At 36.0% G+C, this 17,606-nt stretch overlaps 1 protein-coding gene across 1 annotated transcript; it reads right to left on the bottom strand.

The window, feature by feature from the left end:
• Window positions 1–922: 922 nt before the first annotated feature.
• Window positions 923–16,103, bottom strand: chrd (chordin). Its single transcript, XM_073817779.1, has 21 exons — window positions 15,820–16,103; window positions 13,575–13,678; window positions 13,164–13,290; window positions 12,689–12,820; window positions 11,140–11,257; window positions 10,963–11,050; window positions 10,670–10,811; window positions 10,450–10,584; window positions 10,210–10,292; window positions 9,950–10,097; window positions 6,796–6,902; window positions 5,784–6,075; window positions 5,445–5,686; window positions 5,017–5,130; window positions 4,732–4,929; window positions 4,550–4,643; window positions 3,730–3,786; window positions 3,522–3,625; window positions 3,139–3,396; window positions 1,772–1,865; window positions 923–1,684 (listed from the first exon to the last, which is right to left on the bottom strand). Exons 1-21 carry the CDS (start codon window positions 15,947–15,949, stop codon window positions 1,620–1,622), a joined length of 2,832 nt encoding a protein of 943 aa, XP_073673880.1. The 5' UTR covers window positions 15,950–16,103; the 3' UTR covers window positions 923–1,619.
• Window positions 16,104–17,606: the final 1,503 nt, after the last annotated feature.

Below are 17,606 nucleotides of genomic sequence, written 5' to 3' on the forward strand. Positions count from 1 at the left end.
AAATTTCTTTTGATGTGGACATCTTAATGTCTTTGACCCTAATACAAGAATTGTGAATTTGACTTTTTGAAATTTAAGGCCATGAAAACCCCTGAAAATGTCAATGTTCTTGAAGAGGTGCTTGAAAGTGCTTGAATTATTAAAAGATCATATAAGAAATAAGTGTTACATTTTTTTCAGTAAGCGCATCTTTTCATACAAATTTACACAATTAAAAAAAACATACTTTTTTTCAATTATTTCAGTTAATCTCATAAAACTGTGATCGTTCATTTTAATCAATTCACTTGCAAAATCAGATCAAATTAAAAGAGCCATTTACATCGCTTGTGATGTTTTTAAAAAGCTCATATAGTGATCACTAATACTGAGCTTTGCAAAACTCCAAATCAGTTAAACTATTGCGTTACAAAACTATTTACTGATTCGAAGCGCTCCAATCGGATCACGTTTCTCAAACAATTTGATTCAGATCGTGACTTCAATTCGCATATTGCAAATCATTTGATTTAGATCAGGACTTTGTGTTTCGCAAATAATTTGATTTAGATTAGAACTTGGGAGCGGGTTCATGAATCTTTTACCTGAGATTGGGACTTTGGTGCAGGTTTGCTAATTATTTGATACAGATTAGGATTTCCAAATGGTTTCACATTTTTTTTTTTTTAGAAATTAAACAGTAGCAGCACAGTCATAAAAAACAAACAAAGTAAACTGAACAAAAGAAATCCCTTAAGAAAATAACCCTGGTTTTACTATAGTAAAAAATGTAGTAACCATTTTTCTTTTTGTAAAACCAGTTTTTCTACAAATACCATGTTTAAACTATAGTTAGAACCCTGATAAAAGGCTGAAAGAAAGTCAGTGGACTTCCCACCGCCAGAAAGGAAGATCAGCAACATACTTATTTTATGACAACATGTATTTTAAAACTTTGTTTATTCATCATAATTAATAAATATGCAAATACAAACAATATTCATAATATCCATCAAAATACTGGAAGAAAATAGCCATAAAATATTATATACCAGCAAACAGACTAACAACATCAGGTGCAACAGAAATGGGTGGGGTTATGTTGATGAGCATTCTAAACCCCGCCTCCACAACCAAGCCCCACCCACAGGGTGAATCTCCAATCAGATGCATCACAACAGTCCTGCTGATTGGCTAGGATTTGAGTGTCAATATGAAGGATTGTAATGACGGCATGTGCATTTTTTTGTGAAGCGTTGTTTTTTTGTTTTTTTTTACTGTCACCAAGTGTGGTACGTTGTACTCCCATGCATTTGCAGCAGTGATGATGTACAAGTGTTGATAATTTTGCACCAAGTCAAATATGCAAACAAAAATAAAACAAACATTCCCGTGAGAAAATCAGTCAATGGGAAATCCAAACAACTGCAGCAGCTGAAATTCATTCTCCTTTTCTCCATTATCTGTTTTTGTCTTGATATATTTCAAGTCCAGAGCCTCTTTCTTGATCTCTCTGTGTTCTGGACTTCTCCTTTGTTTCATGCGTTGATTGTTTTTTGCAATCCACAGGCGTCCCGTTGTGCGTTTGAGACGACCTGATCTCAAGACAGGAGGATGATGAACGTTGAGGAAAAAAGGTATCAATGTCTCCACTTTTTCTTTTTCTCCACCATTTTTGCCATTTCTTCTTTTTCCATGAAGTCCTCTATAAAACAAAGACGTAAAGGGCATTAAGTAAATTGTGCAAAATTTAGTTTACATCGTAAATAAACTGTTTAACACCAGAACTTACCTATGCATTCAGGACAGCATTGTCCTTCTCTCCGAATTGGGTTACTGCAACTCAACAATGGACATTGTTTCCTCTGGCACTTTGTGACGCCATGCTGTAATGACAAGAGAAAGTAAGTTAGTTATGCTGTTAACTTCCACTGGTCATAATGGAAAGAAAACATCCAAAATAGACTTTAAAAGTTTGTTTCTTCATTTCAGTAGCACTTACATCAACTAAAACTTCGAGATTTATTCCTCTCTATATTCTGAAGGTTTTTACTGAAGGGTTTGTTTATATATCATTTACATTGATTTATACAACATTTTATTCCTAAAACATGGTGAAAATTCATATTTTTTAAAAACGGTGAGTATTTTCTCCACTTCAGCAGCACTTACACCAAAACTTAGAGTTTTATTCATCTCTATGTTCTGAAGGATTTTACTGAAGGGTTTGTTTATATATCCTTCACATTGATTTTTACAACATTTTATTCCTAAAAACATGGTGAAAATTAATTTTTTTTTTTTAAACGGTGAGTTTTTTCTCCACTTCAGCAGCACTTACATACACCAAAACTTAGAGTTTTATTCATCTCTATGTTCTGAAGGATTTTACTGAAGGGTTTGTTTATATATCCTTCACATTGATTTTTACAACATTTTATTCCTAAAACATGGTGAAAATTCATATTTTTTAAAAACGGTGAGTATTTTCTCCACTTCAGCAGCACTTACATACACCAAAACTTAGAGTTTTATTCATCTCTATGTTCTGAAGGATTTTACTGAAGGGTTTGTTTATATATCCTTCACGTTGATTTTTACAACATTTTATTCCTAAAAACATGGTGAAAATTCATATATTTTTTTAAAAACGGTGAGTTTTTTCTCCACTTCAGCAGCACTTACATACACCAAAATTTAAAGTTTTATTCCTCTCTATATTATGAAGGTTTTTACAGAAGGGTTTCTTCATATTTGATTCACACTGATTTACATAACATTTTATTCCTAAAAACATAATAAAATGTATTTTTTTATTGCTGTTGACAGTATTTTTATGATTTATGCAGGGATAAAAAGAGAAATCCATAATCCCTTCTGTAAAAACATATACCTCTAGTATGTCTACAAATTCAAACACTAATTTAGAATCTGGCTTTATTCAGTGTCCAGATTTATTTTGTCAAGATGTACACAAAATTAGTGGGTATTTAATTAGATAATACCTCATTTGCGTACATTTCAGGAAATGTTTGCATTTCTTAATGTAATCAATAAACTGGAGAAGTATGATGACATCTGTTACCCTATTCAACTGTGGTATCTTTTTGTAAAATCTCAAATGAAGTGAAATTTCAAATAAAGCAAAGCAAAACTTACATCACACCAGCAGGTAATGCACTTCATTTCGCCAACCAGCGGAACCCGCGGGTGCCAATGTTCGCTATTCTGGTAGTAGTTTTTGCCGAACTTGCAGTGGCGCGTTCCATCTGCCTGCATCATTTCGTCATCCTCCAGAGGGGGTGTGTCTTCTGCAGGACACTCCTTACAGCAGTCTGAAGGATTGCGTCTGATTGGTCGGCTGCAGGTTAGAGCCGGGCACGTAACTTTCTCGCAGTGCACTTCTCCTGTGGAGCCCTGAGATTGACAAAACAACATGGTTAACTATTGATATTCTATCTTAAAGTCTGTGTACAAATGTGGTAATTTTTATGATTAAAACAAAATAATTTTGTTGTGTATTATAATGTTTGTTAACTTACCTTGCAGGTACACACTGCACACTTGATGTAGCCGAATGGCGGGACAAATGGATGCCATGTTGTTCCAGGTGCGTGCATTTTTTGGTCACCTTCGAAATAACAGCCTGAAATGACAAGTAAATAGCTTAATATACAGTTGCACATTTTAAATAATAGTTACTTAGTTAATTTTAAGAATGTAAATTCTTGTAATTTATTACAAACTCACCTTCTGGATTTTCCTCAACTTTTTCTGCTGCAGTCGTCTGTTTGGATTCTTTCTTTTCTGTTTACAGAAATCAAACACAATGTTAAAATACAAATTTCATAGGATGCAGTAAACATTAAATATATTTTTGTCACAAAAACATACTTTTATTCCAAACTAACAATCTTTACACAGCAAATCAAATCTTGGTCAGTGTTTCTGTCTTGTTTTCCAGTAAAACATCCTCAAAACTTTACTTGCAAAGCAGAATTGCAAAAAAATATGCAATTTTTTTTATCTATATATTTCTTAAAACCTGAATATTTTAACACATAAAAGTGCTACTTTTAAATAAAAGCCATAGACATCAAAAATGTGACCCTGGACCACAAAACCAGTCATAAGGTTAAATTTTACAAAACTGAGATGTACACATCATATGAAAGCTCAATAAATAAGCTTTCTATTGATATATGGTTTGTTAGGATAGGACAATATTTGGCTGAGATACATCTATTTGAAAATCTGGAATCTGAGGGTGCAAAAAAAATCAAAATACTGAGAAAATCACCTTTAAAGTTCCCCAAATTAAGTTCTTAACAATGCATATTACTAATTACTAATATATTTATAGTAGGAATTTTACAAAATGTCTTTATGGAACATGATCTTTACTTAATTTCCATATGATTTTTGGCATAAAAGAAAAATCAATAATTTTGACCCATACAATGTATTTTTGGCTATTGCTACAAATATACCCCAGCGACTTAAGACTGGTTTTGTGGTCCAGGGTCACAAATATGAAAAATAAATTGTATTAATTTCACTCATTACTAACCGTCACAGATGGGACAACATTGGTCTTCAGGCTGGATGGTGTGAGGACACGAGAGCGCAGGACAGATCACAGGATCACAGATCACTGTCTTCTTCTGCAGGGAGATCATATGCAAAATGAACCACAGTCACATAAATAATAAGTAAGTCAAAGCTACATCACTGTATGTATATGTGTTTTACCTGGCAGGTGCAGGTAAAGCAGGTGTTGTACTGCGGCGTCCACTGTGACCCATGTGCATGATGTTCTCCCTCAAAGAAACACGTATGCGGGTCCTTTCTCAGCTCGGCTGGGTCACGGACGAATACAAGGTCGTCAAATTCTGCCTCCTCGACCACCTCGCCGCGGGAGCCAAACTCACAGTTGTTAGGAACATGAATCTGCGAAACGAAGACATCGATTAAAAACAAAGGTTTAACTTATATATTACTTTCTCGTTGATTTTATAACATTGTTTTTGTACTCACCCGTCCTCGTATTTCTCCTCTTGGATTCATTTTGGTGCTGACCTGAATATAAGCTGTGCCTTCGTCCAAATGCCTCAATAACTCAACACTAATATCTTTCAACACACCCTGAGCCTGGAAGGAGAGACAAAGGGACAATTTGTGTGAATTTGTGCAACGATGAACTTAAAGCAGAATTACAATAGAAATACAGACTGCATTTCTGGTTTCAGATCATTTGGGATAAAACCAGCTTTGTTTTACAAACAAGTCCTTTAAAGCATTTTAATAAATAACAGCAGAATTCTGTTTGTCCGTTTCTGGCACGACTACGCCGGAGCAGCCAAAGAAAACAAGCTTTTGTTGTGCTGTAATCATGCAGTTTACATTATCGCCGAGTGTAAATGGTGCCAAATTATGTTTAACTTCGAGCCTCTTGATTTGTTTACCTGTTGACCGTAGAAGCCAGTCAGAAGTCTCTTGTGATTGGTGGACGAGTCATCCATCTCGCCGATCTCAGCCAATCCGTGCAGGTGAGCGTTGATGGAGGCGTCTTCGCTCTTGCTGAGGCCGTTGACGACGATCTCGTAATGAAGATGACACTGTTCGTCCACAGAGACCCAGGCGTGACCCGCCGCACCCGTACGGACCGGAGGAGACACAAACTGACCCGCCAGAGGAACCGGAAACTCTGCAGATGAAAAACAGTAGGTTTTTGTTATTAATTAATAATGGAATCATTATCAGAATTTAACTTTGACTTTTTAGACTTGAAACATTATTCTCACCGTTTCGGCGTGCGTCCAATCCGTTGTACGGCAGCATTCGGATCTGTCCCCGCAGTTCGCCCTCTTGTTGCTCGGCCGTGGCGATGTTAATGAACAGTTCGTTCTGCAGCAGCATGTGAATGTGTCTGGCCTCGACACGGCTGCAGCTGCCCACCGCTCGCCCGCTGCCCCTCTCCTCCGTCGTGGCGAAATCCGACGTGATGTCGTACAGCACGCTGCGTTTGCTGCGGCGGCGAGGCTTCATCTCAATCGTCAGTCCGACCACAGCGCTGCTCAGACCCGCAACCAGAACCTGTTTGAGAACACCAGAAAGGTCAATCAATGGACCTGACGAAGCAATCAGTGTTGTTTTCGTCAACGATGACGATGACGAAATCATTTCGTTGACGCCACTTTTTTTCATGACGATAACGAGACGATGACGAGATAAAAATGGCTCGTTGATGACTAAAACATGACGAGACGTGTGTGAGTTTTCGTTGACGAGACGAGAATAGACGAAAATGTTAGTGGGTGGTCCGTCAGACGTTTAAAATGCATGACATTTCCGCTTATTGTGCATGCCGATTAAAACTTAAAAAGTATCTGACGCTATGGCAAGCCGTTTTAGCATTCCATCCTTGTTTGTCTTTTATGTTCTAAAACATTCCTTCATTATTGTAATTATTGGTGAAAATAGTCGATCCGGAAGCTCACATTGTGTTGAACTATAGATCTGCTATTTTCAGAACTTATAAGTGACACTACCCAACAGCAAAATACTTATTGACCTACATTAATTTGTTAAAAGACTAATTTTTTCCCTTTTTTTGACTAAAACTAGACTAAAACCTTTTGACTTTTCGTCGACTAAAATTGGACTAAAACTATCACATATAGAAGTGACTAAAATTTGACTAAAACTAAGAAGCATTTTAGTCCAAAAGACTAAGACTAAGACTAAATCTAAGATGGTTGTCAAAAACAACACTGGAAGCAATCGAGAAATTAGGGAACAGGACGGAGTCGTTACCTGGTAGTCGAGCGAGCCGTTGTGATGGAGGGTGAAGACGGCCGAGCCAACGCCGCCGGTTTTTCCAGGAGTCAAAGCAGAACCGCTGGACATCACGCTTTGAAGAGCTGAAAGAGAAACACATTTATGAGCCAAATGATAAAACCAGAAAGCAAAAAAGTTAAAAATTATTTGATTTTTATTTACACAGTTTCCCAAAATTGATTATCTTGTTGCATAAAAATATTGTTAACTTAGATGTAAATTTCGCAGAATGACTTGAAATAGCTTGATATAAATGTTTCTGTATTTACTTGTAGTTTTTTGTATTTAGAAAGTAAAAAAAAAACTAAATATATGTTTTGGTTCATTAAACCATTGCATTTCCTTGAATTTAAATAATTTCCCAGAATGATTTTTGAAATTAAAGTTGTATATTTTGATGTTGGTTTTACTTTTTGTAGTTAGAAAGAGTGTGAAAACAACATTTTGACTATTTTATTGCATAAAACTAACATTTACCAAGATTACATGTTAATTTATAAGTACATTTAACTGAAATTGATATAATTGTCCAGAATGACTATGTTTTTTTGTAGTTACCTGTAGTTCTTTGTAGTTAGAAACTAAATATTTATTGTTTTGCACATGAAACCTTAGCTTGAATGTATTTTTTCTTGAATTTACATGATTTCCATAACATAAATTACTTTTGGAATAAAACAGTTTGATGTAAATGCATTTACTTGTAGTTTTTGTAGTTAGAAAGATGGTGAAAAAGTAAATTCTTATTGTTTTGGCACATGAAACTTTGACTAACTATTAACTTAATGTAAAATTCTTTGAATTTACATAATTTCTCAAAAAGAGTTTGATGTAAATGTGACCCTGGACCACAAAACCAGTCTTAAGTCGCTGGGGTATATTTGTAGCAATAGCCAAAAATACATTGTGTGGGTCAAAATTATTGATTTTTCTTTTATGCCAAAAATCATTAGGAAATTAAGTAAAGATCATGTTCCATGAAGATTTCTTGTAAAATTCCTACTGTAAATATATAAAAATGTAATTTTTGATTAGTAATATGCATTGTTAAGAACCCTCAGATTCCAGATTTTCAAATAGATGTATCTCGGCCAAATATTGTCCTATCCTAACAAACCATACATCAATAGAAAGCTTATGACTGGTTTTGTGGTCCAGGGTCACATATATGTTTTATGTAGTTACCTGTAGTTTTTTGCAGTTGGAAATATAGTGGAAAAACTACCTTTTTGTTGTTTTGGCACATGAAACTTTGACTTACTATTAACTTAATGTAAAATTCTTTGAATTTACACACTTTCTCAAAAAGAGTTTGACGTAAATGTATTTTTGCAGTTACCTGTAGTTTTTTTGTAGTTTAAAAAACTACATTTTTATTGTTTTGCCAAATGTAACCTTGACTTGCGCTACATTCAAACCTATTTAAACTGCATAAAACGCTACATAAGTAACTTGTGTTTGTGCATGTGACAGAAAGGGTGCGAGAACGAGGGAAAACTAAACCGAACTGAGAATTCTGCGTGCGATTAGAGGTCCAGAGGGACTCAAACGATCGCTGTTGCACCGCAGCCAAAGAAACACAATCAAACCCACATGAACTCATGCAGGGTCAAAGGTCACGGCTGGGGTGACGTCATCCCTGGAGACGAGGGAAATTATCCCGACGTGCAGGTAAATGGAGACAGGACAAGTGGAGAAAGGACAGTGGATGTAGGCCGAGGAGTAAACAGAGCGCAGGATCGTTTAGGTTTGAATTCTTCACACATAACGTCAAGCTGTTAACGGTGCAGCTGGAATCAGACAGCAGAAGGAGCGCCAGCACAGCGTGACCTTGGCAGCGGCTGCCAGCGTGTGTTTATATATGTGTGTGTGTGTGGACACAAGAGGCCTCACACAGACTCTAACATACGGAATGACCACGAAACCGATCCTACAGCATTTGAACTCTGACCCCTGGCGGCATCGACGCGCATTCCTGACCTCTCCACGATCGCAATTATGAGCTTGCTATGACGGGAAATCTCATTCTGGCATGAGAAATACCCGAGATGATTTATGCGTGACACAAAGATGAAATATAACACGGCATAAATCGCAGGATAAAAACAGCCACGGCAGACAGACGGATGTAGTTACTGATCTAATGTGAGATCACTACTAAAGCCTGCTGTCATTTAGTTCAGCTTTGAGCACGCTTTGAGTTTGAGTCTATCTTATATCTTTATATTAGGGCCGGGACTCGATTAAAAAATTTAATCTAATTAATTAGAGGCTTTGTAATTAATTAATCGAAATTAATCGCATTTTAATCGCATATAAATATTTGACCTGAGAACAGTGAGAATTAAGATTTTTACATGGATTTTTAGTATACCATTGAATAATGACTGAATACATAAGCTTAAGCAACAAAATATTGTTTATTTTTGTTCAACCGAACAATCAAGTCCAACAGACCAATGCAAGTCCAACAGACCAATGCAATATTGCCATTAAGTGTAGCAAGAGGCACGTTCTTTAACGAGTCTTTCATGCATTTAAACGTTAATGACCAAACCTATCATTATAAATGTTGCTGCACATGGAATATAACGCGGATAACATTTAAAGAATATTTTTTTATCAGGTTACACACTGATTATTTATCACGTAAACCCCTTTCTCTACCTGTCCGTTGGTCGCGTATATCCTCCATGTTTGTAGTTTTTTAACACTTTTTATGCGTGTTTGTAGTTCTAATCGAATCCTCGTTCACGGCGCAGTGTGTTGCGGGCAATATTAGCCGTTAAGAGTGTGCATTGATCGTTAAGTAGTAGACCATCCGGGAATCTTTGGAATAATTTTTCAAACATACGATTTGGGACATACAATACTATTTAGGACGGACGCAGCTTGTCTAAACGCTAGTTGGTGCTCCAGTATAATCGGTCCGCCGAATCTCATCCAGTAAGAAACGTTCCGCGGTGCAAAACTAAGTGCAATTAAAATGCGTTAAAAAAATTTAACGCGTTATTTTTGTGTAATTAATTAATCTAAATTAACGCGTTAAAGTCCCGGCCCTACTTTATATATATCCTTCAGTATTGTTGTATATATTATATATTAACAGAGTGATGGTTGATGCACTTACTGTCACATGATCTCTTGCCAGAAATGAATCCGGAGATCTGACGGGGGTTTTGACCTTCCGTTTCCACCGAGATCTGGAGCTGCCCGCGGGACAACCAGAAGAGTTCGCGGCTGTTCAGATCGGCCAGGACTTCGGCAAAGTCAGAGTCCTGCAGACATGCGTTAGAAAACACGTACATGCTGATCTGTGCTTTGAAAGATGTTATGTTTCCTTAAGATTAATTTTAGTCCGTAAATGCATATGTGTGGGTTATAACTCACGTCTGCAGTGATGTTTGCTCGTATTTCTCTCAGGAGATGTTGTCGGTAAAGTAGTTTCACTAGGACTGGCACCTTTGCAGAGGCTGGAACAAAATGAAAAAATATAAATAATTTTATTAAATCATATATTAAATTTCTCTATTTTTAAACAAATAAATGCAGCCTTGATGAGCAGAAAAGTCTTTAAAAAGCAATTAAAATCTTGCTGATTTTTCAGTTACTTAATTTTTTTGTACTTACGCCTCCCATGAGGAAGGAGTCCCTGCAGGATCAGGATGAAATGCAGATTGTTTTCCGTGTCACTGAGCGTCAACATGGCGATTCCTCCCATCCCAGAATGCACCTCGTCAGACGTCAGGATCGCACTAAACGTTTCTGTCAGATAGAACGCAGGAAATGAGCTTAAACATCCAACCGCTTCAGATTATAAAAGGGATTGAAGGTAGGGTTCGACACACACCTGCAAACAGCGCTCTGTGTTTGATGATTTTGCCCTGTATCTCCTCTTTCTTGTTGTCAGCGGTTGTCATGGAAACTCGCAGTTGCTCCGCCTCCAGCTGCCGCATGTGGGACTTGGGCAGGTTCTTCCAAACTCCACAGATCTGAACAGTAAACGCGTTTTAACATTAATTTTAGTTTAATTTTTATTATTAATTTTTATATATTTTTTTTATTTATATTTAAATGTTTTTTTATTTTTATTATTATTTATACAATTTTTAAAAATGGTTTTAGTTAGCAATAATTTCTCACCATGTCTGTATCCGCCCGCGGAACTCTAAACTCAAACGCTGTGTTTCCATCTGAGTCCAGGAACGTGATGACACTCGGCCTGTTCATCCTACGTGCCAAACACATGCGTAAAGTGAGCGGCGGAGGAATATAAAGACACGTTTGACATGCTGACATCAGCTCTGGTGTGTGTTTTACCTCTGAAACGTGATGGAGAAGGTCAAACTCGTCCGAGTGAGTGTGAATCGCGCCCTTGCGACGCCGCTGGAGCTCGGCAGCCAAGAATCCGTCAGGCCCGTGAGTAGAGCCACAAAATCTGTTAAACAATCAATTAGGTTAATCAAACTGAAAATAATTTAATGACTGTTTTTACCTAGAACAGATGCATAAACATTTCTAAACAATGCATCATTTTTAGCAAGCGAGTAAAACTTTGCATGTACTTTAAGATTCTTCAAATACACGTCATATTTTTTTCAGATTTTTTGTAATTATTTTTTAAACGATATAACCATTTGAATAGACGTTTTGTGCTCGAGTGCAAGTATGGAGCGCGGTTAGTGCCAAAAATAATTTTTGTGAAATTACCTATGGCGTAATTTTAGTGTCAAAACTTTTGTAAAATGTTTTTGGCTTTTCCCCCAGATCTCTCACAGTTTTGGGGCTGAATTTTGTTGATAAACATTAATATACATGCCTATTTACAGAATTAATGACTGTTTTGATCTAGAACAGATGCATAAACATTTCTAAACAATGCATCGTTTTTAGCAAGCGAGTAAAACTTTGCATGTACTTTAAGATTCTTCAAATACACGTCATATTTTTTTCAGATTTTTTGTAATTATTTTTTAAACGATATAACCATTTGAATAGACGTTTTGTGCTCGAGTGCCAGTATGGAGCGCGGTTAGTGCCAAAAATAATTTTTGTGAAATTATCTATGGCGTAATTTTAGTGTCAAAACTTTTGTAAAATGTTTTTTGTTTTTAGAATTAAGAATTAATGACTGTTTTGATCTAGAACAGATGCATAAAAATTTCTAAACAATGCGTAGTTTTTAACTTTGCATGTGCTTTAAGGCCCTTGAAATACACGTCAGTTATTTTTTTCAGATTTTTTGTAATTATTTTTTAAAAGATATAACCATTTGAATAAATGTTTCATGCTCGGGTCATTTTGACCTGTGCATGTATGGAGCACCGCTAGGTGCCAAAAATATTTTTTCTGAAATTATCTATGGCGTAATATTAGTGTCAAAACTTTTGTAAAATGTTTTTGTTTTTTTCCTCAGATCTCTCACAGTTTTGGGACTGAATTTTGTTGATAAACATCAATATGCATGTCTATTTACGAAATTAAGCACTTTTATCTAAAAGTAAAAGTTTATGCAAGTAAAATATGTTTTTTTGTTTTTGTTTATTTTGTTAGAAAACTGTTAGACTGTTTTTGATCAATCACGAGTTATAAATTCAAAGGAGTTTAATTAACTTCCATTCATTCTAATGGGGTTAATACTGGTAATTCTGAGACTTTATGTTCGTATAAATTTCATGCAATGAGATATCACAATATTGTAAAAATTATATCTAAATTTTGCATCATAGTTTTGTCAGTGTGTCTCGTGTAATTTGAAATTTCAAAGAGTTTTTTAAATTCTGAATGAATAAAAAAGGGGTAAATGCAGTAACAACTTTCACTAAAACTGTAAAGTAATTATGAGGGTTTGGCGTGTATGGAGTCTCACCAGTGGCGCTGTCCCGGTTAATGTTCTCCTCAGAGCTGATGTAGGACCTGTCGTTGTAGGACTTGTGCAGGTCGTCGTCCTTCTCCTGGAAGAACTCAAACAGAGACTCCGCCTCCTTTCTCCCGGAGTCGCCTGTAACCACAGAAACCGAGATGCATGATGTCAGAAAAATCGCGGAACGCACAATAGAGCCAATGTTCTACACGGACCGGCATCCATAAACATGAGCGCAATTACACCAAAGCCAGACCATCTATCCACACTTGCTGCCATTTATCATTCCGTTTGTCTACGAGGAACAGCACAGGCCAAAACTTTCCATCATTCCCTCACACTTTTTCCCGTATAACAGTGTGACAGCATTCCAAAAAGCGCTGGACTGGGTTTCCATTTGTTCACCATTTGCAGAAACACACACACACACACACACACACACACACACACACACACACACACAATTACACACGTCTGTTACCTTTTGGGCATGTTTTGCAGCAGTGTCCTGGAAGCAAGACCGGATCGTCACAGGTCGGTTCGGGACAGTCCTGTTTCATATTCCGGCAGCTCACCTTTCCAAACACCTTCCCTCGTCGGCTTCTCTGCTGCTCGGATGGAGAGAGAAACGTGTTTTGAATTCGGATGGACGCATTTATTTACACAACCACAGCACTTACAGCAGCTTTACAGAAATAAACAGGAATTCAACAATTATGAAATAAATTTGATTCAGCTATAAAGACAAAAGTGTCACTATTCATCTGTTTAATTTAGTTTAGTTGCATCCATTAAAAAAAATATTTAAAAAATGCAATTTTGAAATGTTTGAATTAAAAAATTTTTTTTAAAATAATTACAAAAAATAATTCATGTGTGTTTGACATCTTACCGGTTCGCAGTGACACATAACGCAGTGCATCACACCAAACGGCTCTCCGAGATCTGGATGCCACGTGTCTTCCAGCGAATAAAAGCGGCCACCGAAGGAGCAACCTGATTGAGACAATAAACAAGAGCAGCGTGAGACCTCAAGACGTTTACTGAGACCCAGAGGATGGGGAATGTGCACAAATCAGCTTCAAACGCCCCATTCTGAGCCAAACCTTCAAGAACACCAACTAAAACGAGCAGCCGATGTGATTTCTTCCCTCCCAATGACCAAAACATCTCCTCGGCTTTGTTTTGAAGAGAGAATGAGAGATTCGGGTAAATTTGCCGTTTATTGCATCTGGAATGAGGTCAGTGATCATCAGTTGCCGTTTACGGCCTCCCTTTATAGAGCGGGACTATTAAACAATTTATTGCTAAGCTAAACACTTTCAAAGACACGCACGTAAACTGTCATCTGTGGAGGTAAATCATAATAAATGTCTTCGACCGCAGCGTGTGCCATTGCATTAAAGTCTCTGTGCTCAGTAATGGTGTTTATCTAGTGCTTTTGGAGAATATTAAAGTTCTTGGTGTCCATGTTCTGTAAAACATCAGATGCATTGATGGTTTTCTACAGAACTAGAGAATTATTTAAGGTTTTTGGCTCTAATTGCAACTTAATTTTGTTTTATTGCTTGTTGTAAGATCTAGTTCTTTAAAAAAAGCATCTGAAGAACCAATTATGAGACATCATATAGCATATTGCAACCCATAAGGGACATTAAAGAGACTTTAGAACTATATTCTTCTTTGAAGACCAAAATACTGTTTTATGTTGGTTCTATCCAAAATAGATCTATTAACAGACTATTAAAGCTCTTCAGATCAGTGTTTTTGGTGTTTATGTTCTATAAAACATCAGATGCATTGAGAACTTTGGCTTTTGGCTCTAATTGCAACCTTATTCTTATCAAAAGAACATATCCACTTATTGGAACCAAACACAATTGGTTCTAATTGGAATTCAAATAGTTTTATTGCATCTGGTGCTTTAAAGAGTTGAAGAACCAATAAGGAAACATCAAAACATACATTAAAACATCAGATGCATTGATGGTTTTCTAAAGAACTTTGGCTTTTGGCTCTAATTGCAACCTTATTCTTATCAGAATAACAGTTTATCATTATATGCACTCAGAACCAAAAAATAAAGTTCTGATTGGATTCTAATTGGGTTTTATTGCATCTGGTGCTTTAAAGAGTTGAAGAACCAATAATGAAACATCAAAACATACATTAAAGCATTAAAACGTCAGATGCATTGATGTTTTTTTTAAAGAACATTGACCTTTGGCTCTAATTGCAACCTTTTTCTTATTAAAATAACAGTTTATCATCAAAAACACTCATTAGGGCCAAAAATAAAAGTTCTGATTGGATTCTATTCTGTTGGATTCTTCTAATGAAACATCAAAACATTTCTTCTTTTTCTATTCTTATCAAAAGAGTTTTTCTTTATATGCTCAGATTAGAACCAAAAATCTGATTTGATTGGAAATCTGATTAGAATCTAATTGGGTTTTATTTCATCTGAAGCATTAAAGGGTTGAAGAACCAATAAGGCAACATCAAAACATACTTAAACCTCCAAAAAACATAGTAACTTGATAAGGACCATTTATAAGGTTCAACAGTTAAGTTACAGTATATTGCTCTTTGGAGATTAAAATACTGTTGCATTATGTTGGTTTCCATCCAAAACATCCCTCTTAAAGTATTATTAAAGCACTTCAGATCAGTGTTTTGGTGTCAGCATTCTTTAAACACCAGATGCATTGATGGTTTTCTAAAGAACTAGAAATTGAAGTTATTTGTGGAAGCTTTTGGCTCTAAATGCAACCTTAAAGAGTTTTTTTTTTCATATGCACTCAGAAGAACCATTGCATCTGGTGCTTTAAAGAGTTAAAGAACCAATAATGGCACAAAACATACATTAAAGCATTAAAACATCAGATGCATTGATGGTTTTCCAAATAACTTTGGCTTTTGGCTCTAATGGCAAACTTATTTGTATCAACAGAAGAGTTTTTTTAGAACCAAAAATATTGTTTTTAATTGGAATCCAGTTGGGTTTTATCGCATCTAATGCTTTTAAGAGTTGATGATTCAATAATGAAACATCAAAACATATTAAGCCTAACTCAGAAACGGTTCTTGATGCGGACCGTTTTGGAGGTTAAAACGCTGTTGGATGCATCTCTTACCGGATAAGCCTTTAGATATCATGGGTTCCCTCTCGGGTTGGATGGGTAACGCGGGTGACTTGAGTCTTGAGGCCAAAGCCGATGCGATGCACGCAAAGCTCAGAATCCACAGCACTCGCAGCGCCTCCATCCCTCAGAAACTCTCCAAAGTCTTCCTCCTCTTCGTCAAAGCGCAATTTAACGCTAATATATTAAATAAAACTAATGCAATAGTAAAGTTTTCCTCGTTGTAGCTCAGTTAATATGAGTCGTCCTTCTCAAACTGATGTCACAGTGTCTTATGTAGTGTCGTGACAGAGCAAGAGCTGGTTGTGCGCCGTTTGCGGTAGCGGCTCCCGGTTTTATCCGGTGGCCGTGAGGAGGGGCGGAGGGGGCGGATCCACAGATGCCCCAAAAACTTCACCTGCGAATATCAATATCAAGCGTTTAATACACATCCACAAACACATATGAATGATGTGAATCACTTTACACAGCTTAGCGCTCTTTTATTCTCTGTCTGGCGTCTTTTCCGCTCGTCCAATCAATCGTTTAGTTTCGCTTTGCGACTTAAAAGTTTATAAAAACTCATATTGGAGTCAAGATTATCATCAATAATGATGATAATGATAAATATATAGCAGTGATTCTTGGGAATTTGGATAAAACAGGTTTTAATTTTCAAAAAAAAAAAAAAAGTGTTTAATTACACCATCTGAATGTATATTATTATAGACCAAGGTCTTAGCTTTTCAGCAATGTAATGGTGTCACCTCCCAATTTTGTATTTTTTTCACAAAATAGGCGTTTTACTTTTTAGCGTTTTACAACGTTTACTTTTTGCTTAAATCAAACAAAATATGTTTTTATTTAACAAATGTATTTTTGTATTAAAAGAGACTATTACTTTAATAACTCAGCAGCATATTGTATGCTTATTTATTTAAAAAAATAAAAATAAAACTCCCTCTGACGGTGGTGACAGTGGCCTCATTACAGCATAAAATTCCAAAATGTATACCACTCAAGTCAACGGCTTCTTGTTTAACAACTTTATTTAACTATTTGGTCCAACAAATAACAATCCTGAGTACTGTGATAAATTTTTTTTCAAATATTTCAACACCGTCAGACAGAAAACATGACGGTGGTGACAAAAACCTACTATTTCCCATGATATGCATTAGTTGTTCACATTAGCCATCTTGTTTCCACTCTGTTGCTAGCTACTTCAGACTTGTTCGTAAAAAGTATACATTTATGTCATAATCATATCTAATATTTTTTTATACAAAAGAGACTGTGTTGACATGTTATGGTTGCCACAGTAGCAGTGTCCAAAAATATGAACAAGTTTAAGAGAAAATATCAAATTTACAGGAGCTTGGCTGATCTTGAAGCATGTAGTAGAGCTGAAGATTTGATAATGTGGTCCTCAGGAATGCAGTTGACCTTGTAGTTGCTTGATTTTATTGCTTTTTATAAATATCTGACGGTGGTGACGCATATGTGGGACACATTTTGTGCAACCAAAAAATAATTGTAAATATTATTCAAAACACAGTGTTTGTAATTTTTGATACATATTACAATTTACAATTTCATATAGTAAAAATATTATTCAATTAAATGATTACTTTTTGCTTTTTTTTCAAGTTGAAATGATTATCTCCTATCTGAGGACAAGTGATTTTGTAGGCAATGGACCAGATTTGATAATTAAATTAATACAAAATTAAAATAAAACTATAAAAGAACCTTACATGTGTGCAACTGACCCTCTGATTATAATCTTGATTCTTTTGATT

This window comes from Garra rufa, chromosome 14, assembly GCF_049309525.1.
Source record: "Garra rufa chromosome 14, GarRuf1.0, whole genome shotgun sequence".
Taxonomy (NCBI): Eukaryota; Metazoa; Chordata; class Actinopteri; order Cypriniformes; family Cyprinidae; genus Garra; species Garra rufa.

Excerpts from the sequence above, each read along its gene's own strand:
- chrd (XM_073817779.1), bottom strand. The coding sequence starts at position 15,949 with ATGGAGGCGCTGCGAGTGCTGTGGATTCTGAGCTTTGCGTGCATCGCA. Across the intron at positions 10,293-10,449 it reads ACTCCTTCCTCATGGGAGGC|CCTCTGCAAAGGTGCCAGTC; the intron begins GTAAGTACAAAA and ends ATTTTGTTCCAG. Across the intron at positions 3,626-3,729 it reads AGTTGAGGAAAATCCAGAAG|GCTGTTATTTCGAAGGTGAC; the intron begins GTGAGTTTGTAA and ends TTGTCATTTCAG.